This window comes from Notolepis coatsorum (assembly GCF_963971535.1).
Source record: "Notolepis coatsorum genome assembly, chromosome: 4".
Classification (NCBI taxonomy): Eukaryota; Metazoa; Chordata; class Actinopteri; order Aulopiformes; family Paralepididae; genus Notolepis; species Notolepis coatsorum.
The window spans coordinates 50,149,863-50,171,726 of record NC_140168.1 but is presented as its reverse complement, the minus strand read 5'-3'; the positions used below and the strand labels follow the sequence as shown (position 1 = coordinate 50,171,726).

Genomic DNA, 21,864 nt, shown 5'->3' with positions numbered 1-21,864 from the left:
GCAATCGCAGAACCTGTGCTGGTGACAAAAGACACAGAGGGTTATTCAGGTGGTGGTGGGGGGGTGTAGATGAGTGAGTGGGTAGCTGTAGTAAAAGGCCTGGCTAATTTTACATGATATACTATAGTAGTAATAATAATAATAATAATAATAATAATAATAATAATAATAATAATAATAATAATAATAATAATAATAAGGCACCATCTTACTCAGTGCCGTTCTTGATGATGTTGACCGTGTCATTGATGGACTGGGGTAAGCCTGGAACATGGGTCGAGAAGTAGTCGGGAATACTGCTCAGTGCCGAGACGTCAGGTAAACACCTTCCCAGTACTAGAGATAAAGAGAGGGAATCAAAACATCTTGCATTGCGGGTTTTATTACAGGATTCAACCATCTGACCCTCGAGAAGGAATTAGCCGGTGGGTTTAAGCAGCAAGGGTGGATATGTGTGCGTGTGTGTGTGTGTGTGTGTGTGTGTGTGTGTGTGTGTGTGTGAGTGAGGGGGAGTTAATGAATATCAATGTAACGACAGAATAAGCAGGTCTTCTCACCAGGGGTGGTGGGAGTGTAGAAAAATGGACACAGTTCTTGGTCCACAATCTGTCCAACACTCTGATAAAAAAATAAGAAAAATGGGAATGGGAAAATGGATTAACAGCAATGTGCAACATTATGTATATTATATACATATATCAATTCTGAGAAGGGGCGTAATTCCCCTTTAAGACGTCTATGCACATCGAGGTCAGCCATTAATGTGAACAAGGAAGAATGCAACTTACCAACGTGGTGGTTTCTAGGTCAATGGACGGCACGCAGAGATTTCGATTGAAAACGCTTTTATTATTTCTCGCGTAGTCATCTAACTGCAGAGCCCAGAAGTGATCAGGGCATTCTGCCACACACACCTACAGTATGAAGAATCACACACACCTACAGTATGAAGAATCAAAGAACATACAAAACACACACCTACAGTATGAAGAATCACACACACCTACAGTATGAAGAATCAAAGAACATACAAAACACACACCTACAGTATGAAGAATCAAAGAACATAAAAAACACACACCTACAGTATGAAGAATCAAAGAACATAAAAAACACACACCTACAGTATGAAGAATCAAAGAACATAAAAAACACACACCTACAGTATGAAGAATCAAAGAACATACAAAAAAAGGAAAGGGCTTAAAACAACATAAATCGCGTCATACTGTCTTTTGATTTCTTTTTTTATAAATAAGAAAGCAGGAATTTCCCAGGTGTATTAGCAACAATGGTGGTACTGTACCTGTGTGGTGGGGCACTGGAGGCCATTAAGGTAAGCTGCCATTGGATTAAAAGATGTGGCACACTTCAGAATATTAACGTAGAAGAGATTAGGTTGGTCTCTACAGAGAGACAGAGAGAGAGAGAAGAGAAGAAGTAATAACAATACACTTTATTTGTATAGCACCTTTCATACAAGAATTGCAGCCCAAAGTGCTTCACAGCAGTCATAAAATCAGCATACAATTAGCATAATTCAGATAATTTACATTAAAATCTACAAAAAGACTACTGGCAGGTTTCTTACTAAATAAAATAATATAAAATAGACAGAATGAGAGCAGTGCAATAAGTTCAGGCAGAATAAAAGTAGTGCAATAAAATAGCTATTGTTTACATCAATTAGCATGAATATAATAGTAAATTAGTGCAATAGTGCAGTGCAATAAAATAACTCATCTGCAGTACAACAATCACAGTCTTGATGCAATGGGTCCAAGCAGCAGAGTGTATTAAAAGGCTAAGGTGCAGAATAAAAGTAGTGCAGTAAAATAGCTATAATCTACATGAATTAGCAAAGTAGGGAGATGAGCACATGTTGGGACAGTTAATGAAGAGACTGGCTTCAATTAACTAAAAACTTCACTTACTTATACTCCCCAATGAATGCCACAGAACCACCCAGCGGAGTTTCGTGGATAAAGGACATGTCTAGGATCACCGTACAGCCAGGCTGATGGAAAACACACAGTTATTTATTAGTATCACATGGAGAGGTTGAGACATCGACACAAAAGCAAGTGAATGACTCATCATCATTGCTCATAAACATTTAATAAAAATGTATGACACAGAGTGTAAGTGAACGTTTTAAACCATGATGCCTTAACACCACCATGTCAGTATGGTTTCCCGCTGGGAAACAAAACCCTTTACCCTAGCAGTGTTGGTACTATATGCTCTACCTATAGAGTGAATATTCAATAAACCAGTAGTTCTAAAAGTGGGATCCAGGGACCCCCAGGGGTCCTTAGGGGGTGGGGGGGTTCTGAGCCAAATGGGGAAACATACATTTTTATCATTATTCAATTTCACTCACAAGCCACATATTATCCCAATGACAGAATGTATGAGACTGATGAGCCTATTGTGACGATGGGTTTCATTCTCTCCACCGCCTAATCATTAGTTTACATTAACACCAGCACACACAAAGTACACAACATCCAATCACACACTTTCTCCCAACAGCTACTCCACCAAATCTACCTTGACCATCTTGTGTTTTCCAACCAAAATGTCTCTAGTGTAAAAAAGAAAAAAAACAGATGGTCACTTTAATCATGTTTTGACTTGTTGACACACTGGCCATTAACTCCCTGTGGCCTCATTCACTACCAAGCTCCTCTATTGACTCTTTTAGATAAGACTGTGTTGGAATGTGTTTGATGACAGGGCAATACTGGAGCCACTGTCCACATTTCTGCACAGAGGTCAGCTGCTTCAATATAAAATATCAAGAATCAAGAGGTTTATTTGTCACATACATACCAGGGCATACAGTGAAATGCGGGTGGTCATGCCCGCATCGATTGTGCAATAATACAATAATAAAATAGACATAGAAAAACACGGTAAGACAAGATGTGCATGATAACAATAGCTAAGTTCCTGAGAAACTGGTTCCTATGTACACTACTATACAATATACAATTTTAACTCCGTCATTTTTATACTTAATGTATCTAAACTAGGGCTGGGTGATTTTTGCTAAAATGTGAATCACGATTTTTCTCTCTAAGAATTGAGATCACGATTCTCTCACACGATTCTTATTTTTTCAATAAAATCATTTATTGCACTCTCTTAAACAGACAACATAACATAATATGAAAGTGCTTGACTTAAACTTAAGTCTCTTGTAACATACAAAATAACTCAAGTCAGAATCGTCATTGTTTAAAAAAAGTAAAGTAAAAAAAAAAAACTTTATAAAAGAAAAGTCATAATTTAGAAATTAGATTGCATAGGACTATGAATCGAGATCGCGATTTTTTTTCGATTAATTGCCCAGCCCTAATCTAAACTATACAATACCTCATTCCTTTAAAGTGACTTTTCCATTATTTAATGACATTTGTTTAAAGTGAAATAACCTACTTCAATAGTCATATTCTGCTTCTCCATTTAGCTAAATGTATAGCATGGTATATCTGGATGTTGGTGTACTCGGCGTCTCGGCCTACTGATTTGTATCCACTATGAACAAGCTGACTCTAGAGCTATGTGGCAGGGGCTCAAAACGATGACAGACTACAAAGGCGCCTCCCTCAAACTGAACAGTGACATCTCCTTAGCAAATGACCTCAATACCTTCTATGCGAGGTTTGATGCTGGTAATAACAACACCAGCTCACAAGCCACGGCAATGGGGGGGGGGGGGGGGGGGGGGGGGGGGGGTCGGCTGCTGATGGAGGCGCAGTGTTCAGGGTAACAGAGCATGAGGTGAGGCGGACCTTTAAAAAAGTGAATATTAGGAAGGCAGCAGGTCCGGACGGCATCCCCGGCCGCGTCCTAAAAGTCTGTGCCGACCAACTGGCCTCAGTATTCACTGACATATTTAACCTGTCCTTAGAACAGGCTGTCATCCCCACCTGCCTGAAGAAGTCTACTATTATCCCTGTACCCAAAAAATCCAAGCCTGCTTGCCTCAATGACTACCGCCCTGTAGCTCTCACCTCCATAGCCATGAAGTGCTTTGAGAAGCTAGTAAAGGGCTACATCTGCTCCTCCCTCCCCATCAACATGGACCCCCTGCAATTTGCATACCGCCCCAACAGGTCCACGGAGGACGCCATAGCCCATGTGCTGCACACAGCAGCATCACACCTGGACAAGAGGCAGGGGAACTATGTGAGAATGCTATTCATCGACTACAGCTCGGCATTCAATACCATAGTCCCCTCCATACTCATAGCCAAGCTCAGGGACCTGGGCTTGAACTATGACCTCTGCCAGTGGGTCTTGGACTTCCTGACTGGCAAACCCCAGGTGGTGAGAGCAGGCAACTGCACCTCCTCATCCATCACCCTCAACATAGGGGCCCCCCAGGGCTGTGTTCTGAGTCCCCTCCTCTACTCCCTGTACACACACGACTGTGTGGCTCAGCGGAGTAGCAATACAATCATCAAATTTGCTGACGACACAGTGGTGGTGGGCCTGATCTCTGCCAACGACGAGAGGGCCTACCTGGAAGAGGTCAAGGTCCTGGCGGGATGGTGCCAGGAAAACAGCCTCTCCCTGAACGTCAGCAAAACAAAGGAGATGATTGTGGACTTCAGGAGGTCGGGGGTCAAGGACTACAGCCCCCTCAGCATCGACGGGGCACCGGTTGAGAGAGTCAACAGCTTTAAGTACCTCAGAGCCTACATATCCGAGGACTTGACATGGACCACACACATTGACAGTGTTGTGAAGAAGGCACGACAACGCCTCTACTTCCTCAGGCACCTAAGGAAGTTCCAAGTCAGTCAGAAGATCCTTAAGAACTTCTACTCATGTACAATAGAGAGCATCTTGACCGGCAACATCACCTCCTGGTTTGGGAATAGCACTGCACAAGACCGAAGCAGACTACAAAGAGTGACACGTTCAGCCGAACGCACAATTGGAGGGGGGCTCCCCACCCTCCAGAACATTTACAACAAGCGTTGCAAGGGCAAGGCTAAGAGAATCATTAAAGACTCCAGTCACCCGAACAACTGCCTCTTTGAACTGCTGCGGTCAGGCAAGCGATACCGGAGTCTCAAGGAGAGCACAGAAAGACTCAGAAGAAGCTTCTATCCCCAGGCCATCAGGCTGCTAAACGAACAATGAACACTACACAACAACAACCACCAAACGCACATAGCACACACATCCACACGCACACACTCACTTTAAACAAACACACTGTAGCACCCACTCCACACACTTTATAATTTATAGCACACACCCACTTTAAACAAACACACTGTAGCACCCACTCCCCACACTTTATATTTATTGATGAAGGATTGCACTACAACTCGTACACCTTACTGTAAATTGTACCTAAATTGTACCTCATCCCATTTCTGCTTTGCACTATATAGTACTGTACATTAGTACACTGCATAGTATTGTATATTATATGGTAACTCAGAACATTGTACATATGTCCTATACCGAACACTGTGACCTCATTTTCTTCTTCTAAATTACATGCTATACTATGTTATTTGATACTATCTTGTCTAGCACAGTCTCTGGAGCGTAACAGTAAGAAGCATTTTGTATGAAAGTATTCTGTACTTCTGTATGACAACTATTAAAGAAACATGAAGTTCACTAAACTAATTTTAGAGTCATAGCTTTAGTAGTAGCAGTGTTGGTGGAAGTACACTTTATCATACGCAACCAGGAAATAGGTCAAGCTTTTAGACTGAAAACTAGGGAAGAATGAGGCCCAACAGATAATAATGGGGCCTCTGGTATTTATTTTGTATTTTTTTTATTAACATATTTAGGATTCAACAAAGGTGTTGGATGTTCAGATGTCCAGACATCATTCTGCGACAACCACGTATTATTACGTGTTTGCTCGACAACAGTTGGGCGCCAAACACGTAATAATGCGCTTTTGGATTGTTTTTCCTTTTTTCAATTTTAATATCAATATTACACTCAGACCTATATTTTACTGCTGAAAGCCATACTGAGATGCCAAAAGTGCAGTACCGGCCATATCCTGAAAACCCTGTTCCAGACCCTGTGTTACATTTAAACCCCTCTGGGCGTAGAATTTAGACAGAGCCAAGTAAATAGCTTCATCCGACCACTTCGAAACGCATCTAGCACACTCTATCCATAAATTGTGCCAAATTATGTCTGGGACCAGATGGACATCAATACTGGAAATCGCGATCAGACAATTGGAATGGAATAACCCCGATCAAAGGTAAGGACTATCTGACATCAATTCCACCTTGATCCTACAATGTTTTCCTATCGATCCAGCTGATCAGCGTGTGTGGTGTTCAAAATTAATGCAGTTACTGGCGATCAAAGCATAAAAAAACGACCCCCCCCCCACCCCCTTTCATGCATTCATGATGAAACATAATACCCATTATATACATTTGATTTGGAAATAGTAGCGTGTCCAGGCAAGAAACGCCAACGCTTATAGCAGAATTCACGTAGCGCCCCATAAATCTGCTTTTCAGGAATTAGCCCGGATCACTCCTGAACTATACAATATTCACCACGGGATAACGCACAAACGTATACATGAAATAATCATCTCTTTTTTGCATGTTCAACGGAAGAACGTCACCGTCAAATGACCATAGTATTGTCTCCATAGCTATAATATAGAATATAGATATAGCTCTCCAAACATAGTGACACACAGTGAAAGTAGGCTATGGAAACCTGGCACATTAGCTATAAGGATAAGGCTGGCGGCCAATGAGTTAAGACATTTATTAATGACCAGCATAAAATATACATTAAAAAAGGACCGAAGGGTGGATGTGTATTGGCACATGCCCATAATCAGGAATGTATTACATGGCCCATAACAGCCCCCAAACAGCATTGCCAACTTCAAGAGACCAACGCCCCGGGAGTATTGACACTGTCTATGCACCACGTGGCCTCTAATTGGCCACCACAACTCAACATGTAGAGAAATGGGCAGTGAGAGCCAGCATATCACCAGGGTTATCAAGTCAGCCTGCCCATATGCAAAACGTCCTTGTGTTATCCTATCCATATGTTGAAAAACAGAACTATTCCTGATAACAATATCACACGTGAAACAGGAACAGAAGAAAATTAATACTTTGTTTACTTTGGCCCCCAGCTGACATTATTTCTCCTCAACCAAATCCACTAACTTCCTTTCAATGCTACCGTCTATTATGTCTTGTGAGGTCCTACTGTGCTTGTTCTATATTGCACTGTGCAACTCCGAAACGTGTTGTGCCTCGACACCAATGTCATCGCACATGTATTGTACTACTACCCTCTATTGAGAATACCGTTCCACAAAACACCTCCACTTGCTTCAGTTCATCTTTAAGTGCATCTATCACCAACTCAATCACCACCGTTATCTGAAGCAGCTGATAGAACCATATCGATCAACATACGACATTCTGATCCTCTTTTCCAAAAGTTTGACGATCTCCAACCTCATTGGTATAAACTATTTTATCCCCCCCCCCCCCCCCCATCTTAAAACTAGCTACATGTTTTTTGTGGTGTTGTTATTGTTTTTGTTGTTGTCAATTATCTTTGTATTGTGTATTTCTTTAGGACGCCCTGAAGAACAAGAGGGCTTATCCTGTGAAACAAATAAATACATTTCCACAAAAAGGGTGACAGAGATATACGTAGCCCGTCTGCGCCGGTGTGCCTCTGGGTCAGTCTTACCTATAATTCCCACCACCATGTAGCCAACGACGACTAGCATGAAGAGAATGCAGCAGAGGATATCAGTGCAGCTCCTGAGGGAGAAAGATGACAAGCGATAAGAACAGAGTGAGTGCTCTGGGCCTCGTGTTAAAGGATGCCCAAAGGGCCGAGTAATGCGTCAGTCAATATGAGGCAGGCGCTCGACAAACACAGGCTTGCTTTTGTGTAAACAGACACACACACACCTAAATATTTACCGAGCTTTGGGGTTTAGTGGATACAATCAATTCAGTACACGCCCTCTATTACAAAAGCAGTAAGGTGTTTATCCCCACAACCAGGACTGTGGTATGACGTCCATTTAACAAAGGAATTGACGGTATGATGGACTCAGTCCCCACTCAAGTTCAAGTTTTTCAAGTTTCTTTAATAGTTGTCATACAGAAGTACAGAATACTTTTATACAAAATGCTTCTTACTGTTACGCTCCAGAGACTGTGCTAGACAAGATAAGTATCAAATAACATAGTATAGCATGTAAATTAGAAGTAGAAAATGAGGTCACAGTGTTCAGTATAGACATATGTACAATGTTCGATGCAGAATAGACGTAACTGAGTTACCATATACTATACAATATACTATGCAGTGTACTAATATACAATACTATATAGTGCAAAGCAGAAATGGGATGAGGTACAATTTAGGTACAATTTACAGTAAGGTGTACGAGTTGTAGTGCAAATCCTTTATCAATAAATATAAAGTGTGGGGAGTGGGTGCTACAGTGCGTTTGTTTAAAGTGAGTGCGTGTGGATGTGTGTGCTATGTGCGTTTGATGGTTGTTGTGTAGTGTTCATTGTTCGTTGAGCAGCCTGATGGCCTGGGGATAGAAGCTTCTTCTGAGTCTTTCTGTGCTCGCCTTGAGACTCCGGTATCGCTTGCCTGACCGCAGCAGTTCAAAGAGGCAGTTGTTCGGGTGGCTGGAGTCCTTAATGATTCTCTTAGCCTTGCCCCTGCACCGCTTGTTGTAAATGTTCTGGAGGGTGGGGAGCCCCCCTCCAATTGTGCGTTCGGCTGAACGTGTCACTCTTTGTAGTCTGCTTCGGTCTTGTGCAGTGCTATTCCCAAACCAGGAGGTGATGTTTCCAGTCAGGATGCTCTCTATTGTACATGAGTAGAAGTTCTTAAGGATCTTCTGACTGACTTGGAACTTCCTTAGGCGCCTGAGGAAGTAGAGGCGTTGTCGTGCCTTCTTCACAACACTGTCAATGTGTGTGGTCCATGTCAAGTCCTTCCAGGTAGTCCTTCCAGGTAGGCCCTCTCGTCGTTTTCAGAGATCAGGCCTACCACTACTGTGTCGTCAGCAAATTTGATGATTGTGTTGCTACTCCGCTGAGCCACACAGGCGTGTGTATACAGGGAGTAGAGGAGGGGACTCAGAACACAGCCCTGGGGGGCCCCTATGTTGAGGGTGATGGATGAGGAGGTGCAGTTGCCTGCTCTCACCACCTGGGGTCTGCCCGTCAGGAAGTCCAAGACCCACTGGCAGAGGTCATAGTTCAAGCCCAGGTCCCTGAGCTTGGCTATGAGTTTGGAGGGGACTATGGTATTGAATGCCGAGCTGTAGTCGATGAATAGCATTCTCACATAGTTCCCCTTCCTCTTATATATTTGTCATTTAAATGAAGAAAACAAAAAAGAAAAACAAATCAACAGGAAGAGATAATAGATATAAGATATAATAATGAGGGAGATTCACCTTTTCTTAATGGGTCCGTTGAAGGTAGGATCAAACGTGGCTGGTTCCCCTGGGAAGAGAAGACATTGAATGAATAGGCCATTAATGCAAGGCTTCAGTAATGGGTTTTAATGGGAAACTAATGCCCCAACTACAGGGTTATCAACTAACAAACATACTGATAGTGTGACATGTAGCACTGGTACCAAGCTCTCCGTTTAGGCTTTTAGAGAAATGATCAAGTATGCATTAAGGAATAGCACTCTCTATTATAGCACTCAAGTCATTAACAAGGATGTCTGGGAAGGAGGGTGTGTGTGTGTGTGTGCGTGTGTGTGTGTGTGTGTGGCTATATCTACAAGTGCACAGAGAATAGGGAAGGAGGGCAGGCTAAGGGGGGGGGGGTTGGAGCCTCCTGTGGTTGTTGCTTAGCAATGAGAGCTCCTTGTCAAGCTCCTCTAGTTAATGAACACACCTAGCAGAGAGATGGGGTGGGTGGGGGGAATAATGACAGGGAACTTAATCATGACACCGTGCATTATAGTATACACATTACACAGCATACTCGTCCTCAGCTTAAGGAAGGGACAGTATTATGTGAAAGACAAGGGAGTTCGGGAATGGAAACAAGTTTCCTGCCAACAGAGCAGGGAACAAAAGTAATGCATGGGGTATAATTAATCGTAATTCTGTTGATCAAATCAATTCACAAGAGAGTTCTGTGAATGGATAGACTAACCTAGTGAGTAGTGAGTTGAGACAGAGGGTTTAAACAAATACCTGGAGGTTGTATTTGAATGTGATTTTAATTCAAGGCTTTGGAAAAATGGCCGGTCATGGTGGTTGGTGATCAACTTTGGTGGTTGGTGATCAACTTTGTTTGTCCGAGGGAAGCAACAGTTACGATTGGAGGATCAAGAAAAGAGGGCGGGCTTGATAGATACATTTGTGAAACCTGCTCATCATGCTCCCAACATTACTCTCATTACACTCCTGATATCCTTAGTCAGCACATATGAACTTAAGTGACTCTGTCTGGCAGGAAGTTAAACTCACTCCAAAAGATACGTCACAGTACTTGTTACATACATCCATCCACATTCCAATGGCTCCTCAATAATTAACTTCCTGGCCAAAAATTTTAATATTCTATGCTGAGAAGGCAGGTACGGACTATGGTGGATTAGGGAGTTCCCAGAGATGGAGGTTTTACTAGCATGCGATAGGCAGCCCTTCCCAGACTCTGTAGTTCACAGAGGTTAGTGCTAAACTTTAGTAATACTTTAAAATACAGCCCTGGTTTTTATTGTGTCATTTCCCAGAACTTGCAATGTAACTTCTTCATATGAATCCGTACATACAAAATACTTAAATGTAGGTACAGCGGAAGAAAACACAAGGTAGTAACAATTGGGGATTTTGAATAACTTCCTGACCTTTACCGTGTGATTTCTCTGAACAGTGTACTTCCTTGTATGAATCAGTACACAGTAGGTATATGGATGAAGTGCAATGAAAACAAATGCTTTTGCCCTTTGCTCAGTTTTAAATTTTTATGCATGTGGGTTCGGCAGGCAAGCTTCACCCACTCGAGGAATTTATTGTGCTCGTCTTCTACTTCATTCATTGTACGATTTTGAATAAGAACAAGTCGAGAAATAGGTCTATACTTTTTAAAATGAGCTCCTAGCTGGCATTTTTTATCTGTTCTAAATCTTCCTTAAACAGATCTTTTTCAAGTTTTAATACTCTTATCAACATGAGTCAACAAATGCTTGCTTTATGCAGTAATTTAACACAAAAGGATGACCCCCTTATGCATTGCAAATTTGCATCAAATTGAAAACAGAGTGATGCACAAAATAACTTAAGACAATAATAATTTAAAACAATGAATAAAGTGTGTGTTGACAGAGTCGGCTATGGGGCAACAATAATATGTTCATGAGGCATGGTTTCTCTCTTTAGCCATTAAACGGCGTGGTTTATTTCACATTGGTACACAACACAGCAGTACATGAGAGTCCTTCTCTTGTGAGAGCGACGGTGGAAGAGACAGAGGGGGAGTCGACATCTCCTTTTATACCTCTATACCTGGCGGCAGCAGGTCGAAAGTCATGGAAAAAATTGTCTACGAACAGGTCGAAAAGTACCTAGCGGAAAAAAATCTAATCTACGAATTCCAATCTGGCTTCAGAACATCCCACTCCACTGACACATGCCTTCTCTATTTGAACGACCACATCAAACAAGAGGTGGACGCGGGCAAATACTGCGGCATGGTCATGCTGGACCTACAAAAGGCCTTAGACACTGTCAATCACTCCATTCTGATTGACAAGCTAAAAGCAATTGGTTTTGATAGTCTATCAGTGAGCTGGATGCAATCCTACCTTGAGGGGAGGGAACAGATGGTGGAGGTAAACGGTACCCTATCCCCCCCCCCTCACAGTGAGCTGTGGTGTTCCACAAGGAAGCATACTAGGACCGCTACTGTTCCTAATTTATGCAAATGACATGTCGTCAGCTTGTGACTGCAACTTGTTCCTGTTTGCGGACGACTCAGCCCTGCTGGTCTCTGACAAGAACAAGTTACAGGTTGAAAAAACCCTCAGCTCGGAACTAGGCAAAATCTGCATATGGCTCACTGATAAACAAACTATCATTACACATGGGCAAAACAGAGTCCATTCTCTTCGGTTCAAATAACAAACTCAGCAAGACCGACGGCTTCTCAGTTACAGTGGGTGACAATATTGTCACAAGGAAAGATGAAATTACCTACCTGGGTTCCATCCTAGAGGCTAATCTCTCCTGTGACAAAATGGCATCCAATGTAATAAAAAAAAGTCAACCTACGAACTCGATTCTTGTACCGGATCGCCTCTCTGGTAAACAAGAATACCCTGAAGACTCTGGCAGGAGCACTCATTCAAGGGTACTACGACTATGCTTGCACCTCATGGTACCAAAGCACCTCAAAGGCGCTAAAAACAAAATTACAAACATCTCAAAACAAACTGGTCAGACTACTGCTTGACCTTACTCCTAGAACCCACCTCACCCCTGCCCACTTTGACAACCTAGGATGGCTTAGAGTAGACGACAGAGTACAGCAACTTGCAATGGGCCTGGTCTACAAGATACACTACACGACCAAGGTACCCATGTACATGTCAAAATACTTCCCAAAGGTCAGTGAATACCACGATCACAACACCAGAGGGAGCTCCACAAATCATGTTAAACCCAGATTCGGCTCAAACAAGGGACTAAACACGTTTCGCAATTATGCCACATCAATGTGGAACGCCCTACCCAAAACTGTAAAGGAATGTGAATCACTACCCACTTTCAAAAGCACTCTCAAGGGACACCTACGGGAGACTGCAATTCGAAACTGGCCCCTGTAAATGTCCTAACCCAACCCCCTCCAATGTACAGTAATTTACCTAGTATGGTTGTCAATATTCCAATGTACAATTGTGCTTGTTTGTACAGTGTGTGCCCCCCCCCCCCCCCAATGTACAGTTTTGCTTGTTTATACAGTGTTTCTCCCCCGCCCCCCCCCCCCCCCCCCCAACCACCTCTAATGTAAATTACCCAGTATGGTTGTCAATATCCCAATGTACCCAACCCCCCCCACCCAACCTCCTCCAATGTACAGTTTCTACGTCAAATGTATACTCCCTTTTCTTGACTCTTTTTGTATCACAAACAGTACTGTATTTGCAAATCTGGTATGTCATAAATGTATAGATGTAGCAGTACTGTCTATCTGTATGTCATATTAGGTCCTGATGAATTGAAAATGGGGGACCCTGATGTAAACAAGACGAAAGTCTTTCTCTGGTCTGCATCCCCTTAACAATTGTGTGTATTGAGCTGTACTGTATTGTACCCATTCTGCAATCTGTTAATAACGTTTTCAATCAATCAATCAAGCATTAGCAGCTCCGCCTATAGCGCCCTCTTGTGGAAACAGTTAGACACAGTTAGACAGTTACTTGCAATCATACATAACATCTAACTTTAACAGTGTGCATGAAATAATAGGGGAAAGAAAACGTTAGGAACTTGTTACATTCACCTACACAAGGGCTGAGGACTCACCCCCGCCGCCCCTTTGAGCCTTTGAATTTGGACAGCCTTGGTCGTGCTGCTGTGAAGCCATTTGACACATGTGGTCTTCAAATTCAGCCTCAGAAAACTACAAGCCTTGAATTGAAACACAGCTTAAATATCAGATGACTGGGCCTTACTTTACACTTTTGAGTAGAGATAAAAAGCTACTTCCTGGAGACGAGGGAGGGGCAGTTTACTACTAAAATGACAGATAGACTGCATTAAAAGAGATAAAATCACGTTGCCTAAATAAAATGTTAAGATACAATATCAAAAATAAGATTAAACTAAATCTCCATGGCTTTTTGTGGCCGTCTCCTTGCCAGTGATGACCATCATGATGTCTGCCAGCGGCGCTACAGTATTTCAAAATAAGATAAATTTGCCAATGTCATAATGACGTATTTGTGTGTTACAGTGGTAAGGTGAAAGCAAGCCAACAAAACAATGTCAACAATCACTGAAGGAAACCCGTTTCTCTGCCTCAATGGCAAAGAATTTAATGAGTGTCAGATTTCAGCACTACAGGACACAGTGCCGTTTTTGTTTAGAGTAAACTATGGCCAGGAAACAGACTCACTGTGTGACCCCAACGTTTTATCTTGATACGTTGTCCTAGATGTTCCCATAAAAGAGTGGAGGTTGTTAGCCCCTGCAAAACATTGAACCCCAGACATAATAGGAAAGGGAAATATTTTTATGGCTACCTGCATTGGCCAACCACTGGGAACCTTGGAGAGTGAGTCATTTGACCTCGGTTGAAGGAGTGACAGTTACCTATTTTTAGTTTGACGGTCAAGGCCAAAGTTGACACGGAAATAAGGAATCCAAAATCAATGCTTAGCTGTGAATTACTGTATGGAGACGTGCGTCACTTGTAGGCGACGATAAAAGATCTCAAAACATGAGCACACTTGTTAAATCCTTCCCCTGTCAATAAGATGGTCAATAAGGAAACACTTTTACAGATACCATTCAACAGATGAATGATAAACCCTGGACTTGTGGTTTTAAAAAAGGTTCACGACGCACCCTCTTCTACCTCTAGAACATCTTAAGAACAGCATGATTTAGAACAAAAGGTTAAAACTAAAGGCCCCTAATAACACCTCAACTCAGTTCTGAAGAGCAAGCGTGGTTAATGTGTGACCTATGCATTGACCGCAATACTGGTAGCCTGTAAAATTGCATCAAAAAGGTAGCGTGTGATGAGCATGGGAGATGCATGTTGTCTCTTTGATCTGTTCAGAACTGATTATAGAACTCTTAGTTTGGTTCAAACTGGGAAAGCCAGTTTGTTGAGAACTTCAGAAGCAAGATCCATTTCCTCCAAGATTCTACACCTCTGCATTCTACAGAAAGTAAGAAACCTTTAGAAGACAATTTTCTAGTCTTTCACACTCAATTAGCCTAGCCCCCTAACACTGCTGGTTAATGATTAGTTAGCAGCAGGTCAGTTTCTTGACGCAATCAACCTTCCAGCCATTATTTCTGGAGAGTACATCTCACAACTGCTCTGCTGACAGTGAATAGCAGCACTGACCAGGAAATAGTAGTGAACAGTAGTAAAACAAATGGATCTGATTACAGCCAAACAGGTCTAACCTTACTGAGCAAACCCACGTTGTAACTAGGGTTCAAACATGCAGTAGATCTTTTTGTAATGAAGCTGCCAACAGGTGATACTTTGTGCCTATATTCATTCAATGGACCTCATTCACCAATATTGTCTTATGTTTTCTCTTACGACAACCTCCTTGGAAGGTCGTAAGAGAAAGCCGACGATAATTACCCCCGGATTCACCACGCGTGGAGAGGTTATTTTAACTTGCCAAATGATCGCAGCTGCGGACCCCTGAATGATTGTACATCACCCATTCACAAACTGGGGAGCACGTTCTTGTATACTTAATTTGCATACAGACACGCCCCTCCAGCTCATTATAATGCGAGGGGCAGTGCGCAAAACAAGGGTCAGCATTGCCCCGTATTAAACAGGTAGTGTGTGCTTTGCTACGGATCAAAATTAGATTATATTCAAATGTATTGTCATCATACAGCACACTATAGTGATAGTGGAATATACTGTATTAATATTCCATATTTATACCGTCTTGTTGCGCGCTCCTGGCCACCTGCCACAGTGCGCACATGCGTGCAATCGCCTAATGAAACAAGTAATTTGAATAATATAAGCCTACTGTTCATTCATTACACACGTAGGCTAAACAGTGCGCATCGTGTGTGTGCGCTGAACAGGTGGCCAGGACGTGCAACTTGACGGTATAAATATGGAATATTAATAGTCTATTCGACTATAGCTATATCCACGCAATTAGGGTTCTTATTTATTTATCCACTGTAATTTGCAGTGGTGGTGTAGGTGTAGTGCTTTTATTTATTTTCGGACATCACAATGTCTCTTGAGGCGTGAAATGTAAAACGTAATTTTTTAATCATACAAATAGTCGCATTTATTATTATGATTATTTAATTCCAAGGATGTGTGTAGAGTCGACATGAACGCAATCACCATGATTCCTCCCAAATAAAGCCCTTAAGAACACGGCGCACACCAGTCTGTCCGACTTGTTACGACTGCTCTTCAGCGCTCCTAAATCCTGCTCTTAGTTAAGAGCAAACCCCCCGAGAAGGGACCGTTCGTGAATCCCAAAATTGGCCCCGAAAATGTCTTAAGTGGAGCTAGGACAAAATGTTGTCCGATCTTTTGTCTTAAATCCGTTGGTGAATGAGACCCAGTGTCTTTAAATTGGGAGGGGTGTGTGGTTCCAAACATTAAAAAAAAAGCAATTGGCAAATACAAAATAACAGTGGCAGAGATCTACTGTCTATTTGAATCGTGGGGGACCAAGTAGCTCTCATCAGAATGTCCTTTCAGGTGGACCCTATTCACAGGCCCATATCCAATATTTAATAAAAGGCAGATATTAGCCCAATATAGGCTGTCAGCATTTATCATTTATAATTTTTTTATGAGGTGAATACAAGGTCAACATCTCTACTGCCATTGCATTTCTCCTCTCCTCCTTCAGACATACTGACAAGACATACCTCCATGTTCCTCTGTGACAAGGTCCTGCTCTGCCAAAACGGTCATGTTTACACAAGATATAAACTAAAAAGACCTCCCAGACTGTCAACAGAGAGGTAACAGGCAGACCGGTACCAGCCAGGAACCACAATGATATCCTCTTTACTCACTACTAAACAGGTACCATCCAGGATCCACAATGATATCATCTTTACTCACTACTAAACAGGTACCATCCAGGATCCACAATGATATCATCTTTACTCACTAGTCACTACTAAACAGGAACCTGGACACACAATGATAAGATACTCATTACATTGACTGACCTGTAATGCAAAAGCAGTAATCTAGGGCAGACATATAACGTTTCAGTTGGAACAACAAAGCAAAATGCCTGCCACTCATTCTGTTAAAAGAGAAAACACTTCAACTTCCTCCAGTGTCCCCATTTCATGCAAAACCATTTACATCGAATAACAAAGACAGGCCTCACCCATAGGGGAACAGGTCAGCTTGAAGCCACCTTGTTGGCTTGTGTTCTGTATGAGTATTTTTTTAAACCAGCAATACGCCATCTTGAGACCAGCCAGCTTGAAGCCTCCTTTTTGTGCTGTATAAAAGTATACTGAAAGGAATCAAGAGGGAGATGGGTGGCCGATTGCAACTCAATCAAGTGGTATGAACACTGCCGAGCTCACTCACACAGCTGGTGTACCAACATGAATCAAGTATGGAAATACTAGACAACCGCAGATTTTAGTTTTCCGGTGATAGAAGCTTTTGCCTGCATCTTAAGGTGTGGATTAACACTTTGCCTTGCGAGTTGTAGGGCTGGGTTAAAAAAATCGATTTCCGGTTCGACTCCAGCTGTCGGCGTTGCCTCCGGCTTGGGCCAGTCGTCATACTAACTCAATTGGCAGTTAGCAGGTGGAAGTCGATGGGTGGTCATCTAGACGTTGTGGACAGCTACTCCTACAGGTCGGTTGGGGACGCCTGCACAGCAGAGACAGGAAATGGCGGGGGTAGTGTGAGCCTCCCACACGTTACACCTCGCCAATGAGTCCGCGTTGGCAGGTGAAAAGATGTGACAGGCTGCCTCCTCGTGTATCGGAGGGGACACGTGATGCAAGGCTTCTATCCTCCCTACAACCGGCCAGTGGGGGGCATATGCGAGCAACGTTCAAGACAGGGGAGGGGAGAATTGGCACAGCGGGTAATTGGGATGGGAGAAAAATAGAAAAAGAGGAGAAAAAAAGTGGATAAAAAAAAACATTTCCCGATTCTGAATCGATCTTCATTTAAATTAGCGATTATCGATTCATAATCCCAAGAAATCGATCTTAAAAAATCATATCCCCCAATTTAGTCATATGACAATTCCCTTCCTGGTTGTTGCTCGCATTGCCCCACTGTCGGTCTGGGGAGGGTGTAGACCAGGGGTCGGCAATTAAGTTTGGCCTGGGGATAGGAATTTTCCATTGGTTCTCCCAGCCCACGTGACCATTTCTAGCATTTCCATTGGCTATAGTGACAGACATATGATTGTGGATATAGAACAAATCTACAAAACCACTTACTGAGACATCACCCAGACGTGACATATGCAAAAGCCAATCAATGTTCCAATAAAAAGTACCTTTCATGTAACTGCTTGAGAGTGAATTGAGTATAAACATTGATATTTGTAACAATGAATCGGATTGAATCGGGACCTTGTGAATCGGAATCGAATCGTTTTGGGAAATCAGTGGCGATACCCAGCCCTAGTTTGTGACCCAATTTTTTGCTTGTCTGGCGCTTCCCGGGTCACTCTGAAACAGGTGGCGGGCCAGAACTCCGACCACAGGACTCGTGAGTAAACTAATAGCATCGTATCATCTACAATACTAGCAGGTATTCCATACCACTTAATGTCTAAAAATCGGAACTATCCCTTTAAAACCAGACTGTCAAGATGGAACGAGCTACACTACTCATTACCATGTGTGGCAAAATAAAATACATGGTTGGCACTCAAAAAAGAGCGTGCAGCACACACTGAACACTAGCCAAAACATTGTTTCTTCTGCATTTATAACAATTAAAATTAAGTCAGCCTAATGAGAACATGAAATCTTTGGAAAATGCAAACACAATATGCTGTGGACCTACTTTGGTATGAAAATGTTATAATTGTTTCCCTTCTACTGCAGCTGTAGATATACTGTATACTTTTTATTTTCTTGCTAACAGCGCTAAGGCCAGGTTCCTTCAATTCAGAGTATTCCACTACATCATCACTGCAGACACCTTGGTAGTCAAACATTTTATTGTAATCAAATAACAGGTGATTATCATTAACTCATTCAGCGCCAGTCACGATGATAGTCGGGTTAACTCGCCATCGCTTGAGCGCCAATCACGAGTATAGTCGGGTTTTAATCGTAATTTCTTTTATTAGTGATATCCATTCATTTTCATCCATCCAGCCTGATGTTATCGTTGGGAATGGGTCTGAGCTCGCAAAAGGGCAAATACCGCCGCCTACGCCTTCCAGCTGGTATTGCACTCCACTGGGAATGGTGTAGTTTCTTTTCTGGGACGATCCGAGCCATGCGGGCGGGGTTTAAATACTCAGGCGAGGTAGGTCTATACAACGATGGCATTGAACAGTAACCCCGCCCGCCCGCCCGCCCGCCCATATGTAACGGTCGGTAATGTGGTACGGACCTCCACGAGCAGTATTTGGAATGGCGATCAGATAATTGGATTATTTCTTTTGCATTACATCAGATACAAGGTAAGAACACTATATATAAATTTGATCGTTGATCTGATATTTATTTCTACCCCGATCGACGCTGTCTCTGTGTGTGTGTGGCTGTGTGCCGTTGGGTGGGAGGAGGCGGCGGCGGAGCCCCGCGGTCCAGGGCTCTTTTCATTTTTGCATGAGGAAGGATAATAATGATGATCTAGCATTGATTTCAGGAAGATTCAATAATCAGGCGAAAAATTACATGTTTAGTATTCCACTAAAGCGCTATTATCACGTCTTTCTCTGGAATTACTCAGAACTTAAGCACCCAAACTATACTCAATATTCAAAACGGTATAAAACGGAAATGTACCGATGAAAAAACAATCCGTTTTGTACATGTTGACTGGAAGCAACTCACTGATAATCGACGGGTGTATTAGACCCATAGCTATAATTTAAGATATATTTTAAGGACTCGCAAATCTCGCAGTCCCCCCATTGACTTACAGCGGTGCGTACTAGCGCCATCTCACGGATTAAGTTCCAGCGCTGAATGAGTTAAAGGGGCAATTCACTGAAAAGCACTGGTTTATTTATATAATCGCACACATATCCCATGGCAATAAATTGTTTCGCACATTTTAGTTTGACAATTAATGATTTTGAATAAGGCCACCTGTGGTGTCATCAGAGGACACATAATCCTTGTGTTGTGTAAAATTACGGTCAATGGGTCTCATTCTCCAACGGACTTACGACAAAAAGGGCTTTCTCTTAGGGCCATTTGAGACCTTTTCGGGCAAGACATGAATATAGACAATATATTATAATATACTATTAATTATATATGTTTTATTGGGACGGTTGGTGAATCCCAAAATCGGCCCGGAAAGGTCTCAAATGGCCCTAAGAGAAACCCCTTTTTGTCGTAAGTCCTTGGTGAATGAGACCCATTGATTCTAGATGGAAAAAATAGCAATCTTATCTCTTATTCTTTCATCAACATCATTTCATTGAGCTGTAATTAATTCACCTTGAAGCCATATGCAAATTCTTAACTCTCAATAACTGTCAAATAGTTTTTGTGGAGCCCAGGAAGAATAGCTACTGCAAATGCAATGCTGTAGCTAATTTTGAATCATAAGCCTCGTCATATGTGTGGATCCATAATGAGCCATAATGGTAGGGAACTGTATGACATGTCCGTATTCAGAGAATACTATGAATGCATATTAATGAGATTTTAGGATGTAAGGGTTAACACCAGCAGAATAGTTGAGCACAGTAATTGTGGTTGATTTATGGACAGCATTCAATAGGCTTCAAATAAACCATAAATAAGCATCTCCCTTCAGGGAAAAACAAATAGAAATTGCACCTATTCTTGATTACAAATCGAGTGATGAGGATGGGTGAAATGAAAGAATACTCAGCAAAGTATCATGCGATTTCTTCTTTGAATCCTCCTCAGGGATACTAATAGTCTACAATAAAGCAATCGCATGATACTTTGCTGAGTATTCTTTCAGCAAATCCATTCTGCATTCGACATGTACACATTTAACGTTAGTTAAAAAAATATATACACATTTTTAAAAAGCACAGATGTTAAAAAAGCGACTCAAGATTTTGAAATCGGACTCTCACGTTTCCTCCCAATTCTCGTTGTGAGATAAATGCAGAAGAACAAAAGGCCATACAAACTGATGAACGCTTCGACACCTACAACAGATTTGATGCCAAACAATAATTAACGGGAGTGTGACGTAAACTCACCATGCTCGGAGCCGTTGCTGTTCTCCGACTCGATCCTGTCATTTTTTTTACCCATTCTGTCGCTTAATTAATTCCCTCCTCCACCTTCCTGTCGTTTCTTCTAATATCCAATAACTTGTGAACGAATTGACCTTTAATTATATTTCAAAACAAATAGCTGAAATGCGGTTTCTATGGAGCTATCCTGTCCCTGGGCGGACACGAGATACAACTTCGGAAATCTGTCATACACTGGTGTCTATGGGCGATACAGGTGCACCTTACCTATACTCAATAGTATGCAGCTGCAGAGCCGCAGAGCCAGCGGCGCTTTGAGGGCCGCTCAGCAGCGCCACCCACCCAATGGCTGAATTGGAGTATTGCACTGTGCGGGCACAGCTGTGAGATCCGCGCGAGGCCAGATATCTTGAATGAACGCGTTTATTTATTTCGAACATAAATTGAAAATAAATAATAATAAAAAACTAGACAATTCCGCGCGGGAAATTGTGAAAGTGTGGGTGATGCCTGTGCACCCCGCCAGCTTCTCCCACCCTCTAATACAGCCAATTGTATTAGTGTGAACGGCCAGCCAAGCTGGTGACAACCCCAGCCGCTCCGGGGTTTGGTGACGAACGCAATCTCCGTTACGCCACCTGACCGCCCTCGGATACGCCCCTTCCTGACAAAAGAAGCCACCCAACTCCTCGTCCAATCAACAGTCAT

At 42.4% G+C, this 21,864-nt stretch overlaps 1 protein-coding gene across 1 annotated transcript in view; it reads right to left on the bottom strand.

The window, feature by feature from the left end:
• Positions 1-21,375, bottom strand: part of slc44a4 (solute carrier family 44 member 4) — a 58,642-nt gene extending 37,267 nt beyond the window's left edge. The window contains 9 exon segments of the mRNA XM_084313678.1: positions 213-336; positions 558-618; positions 789-914; positions 1,307-1,406; positions 1,941-1,946; positions 1,948-2,017; positions 7,744-7,817; positions 9,488-9,536; positions 21,160-21,375. Of these exon segments, the coding sequence (XP_084169804.1) occupies positions 213-336; positions 558-618; positions 789-914; positions 1,307-1,406; positions 1,941-1,946; positions 1,948-2,017; positions 7,744-7,817; positions 9,488-9,536; positions 21,160-21,214 (665 nt within the window). The 5' untranslated portion in view covers positions 21,215-21,375.
• Positions 21,376-21,864: the final 489 nt, after the last annotated feature.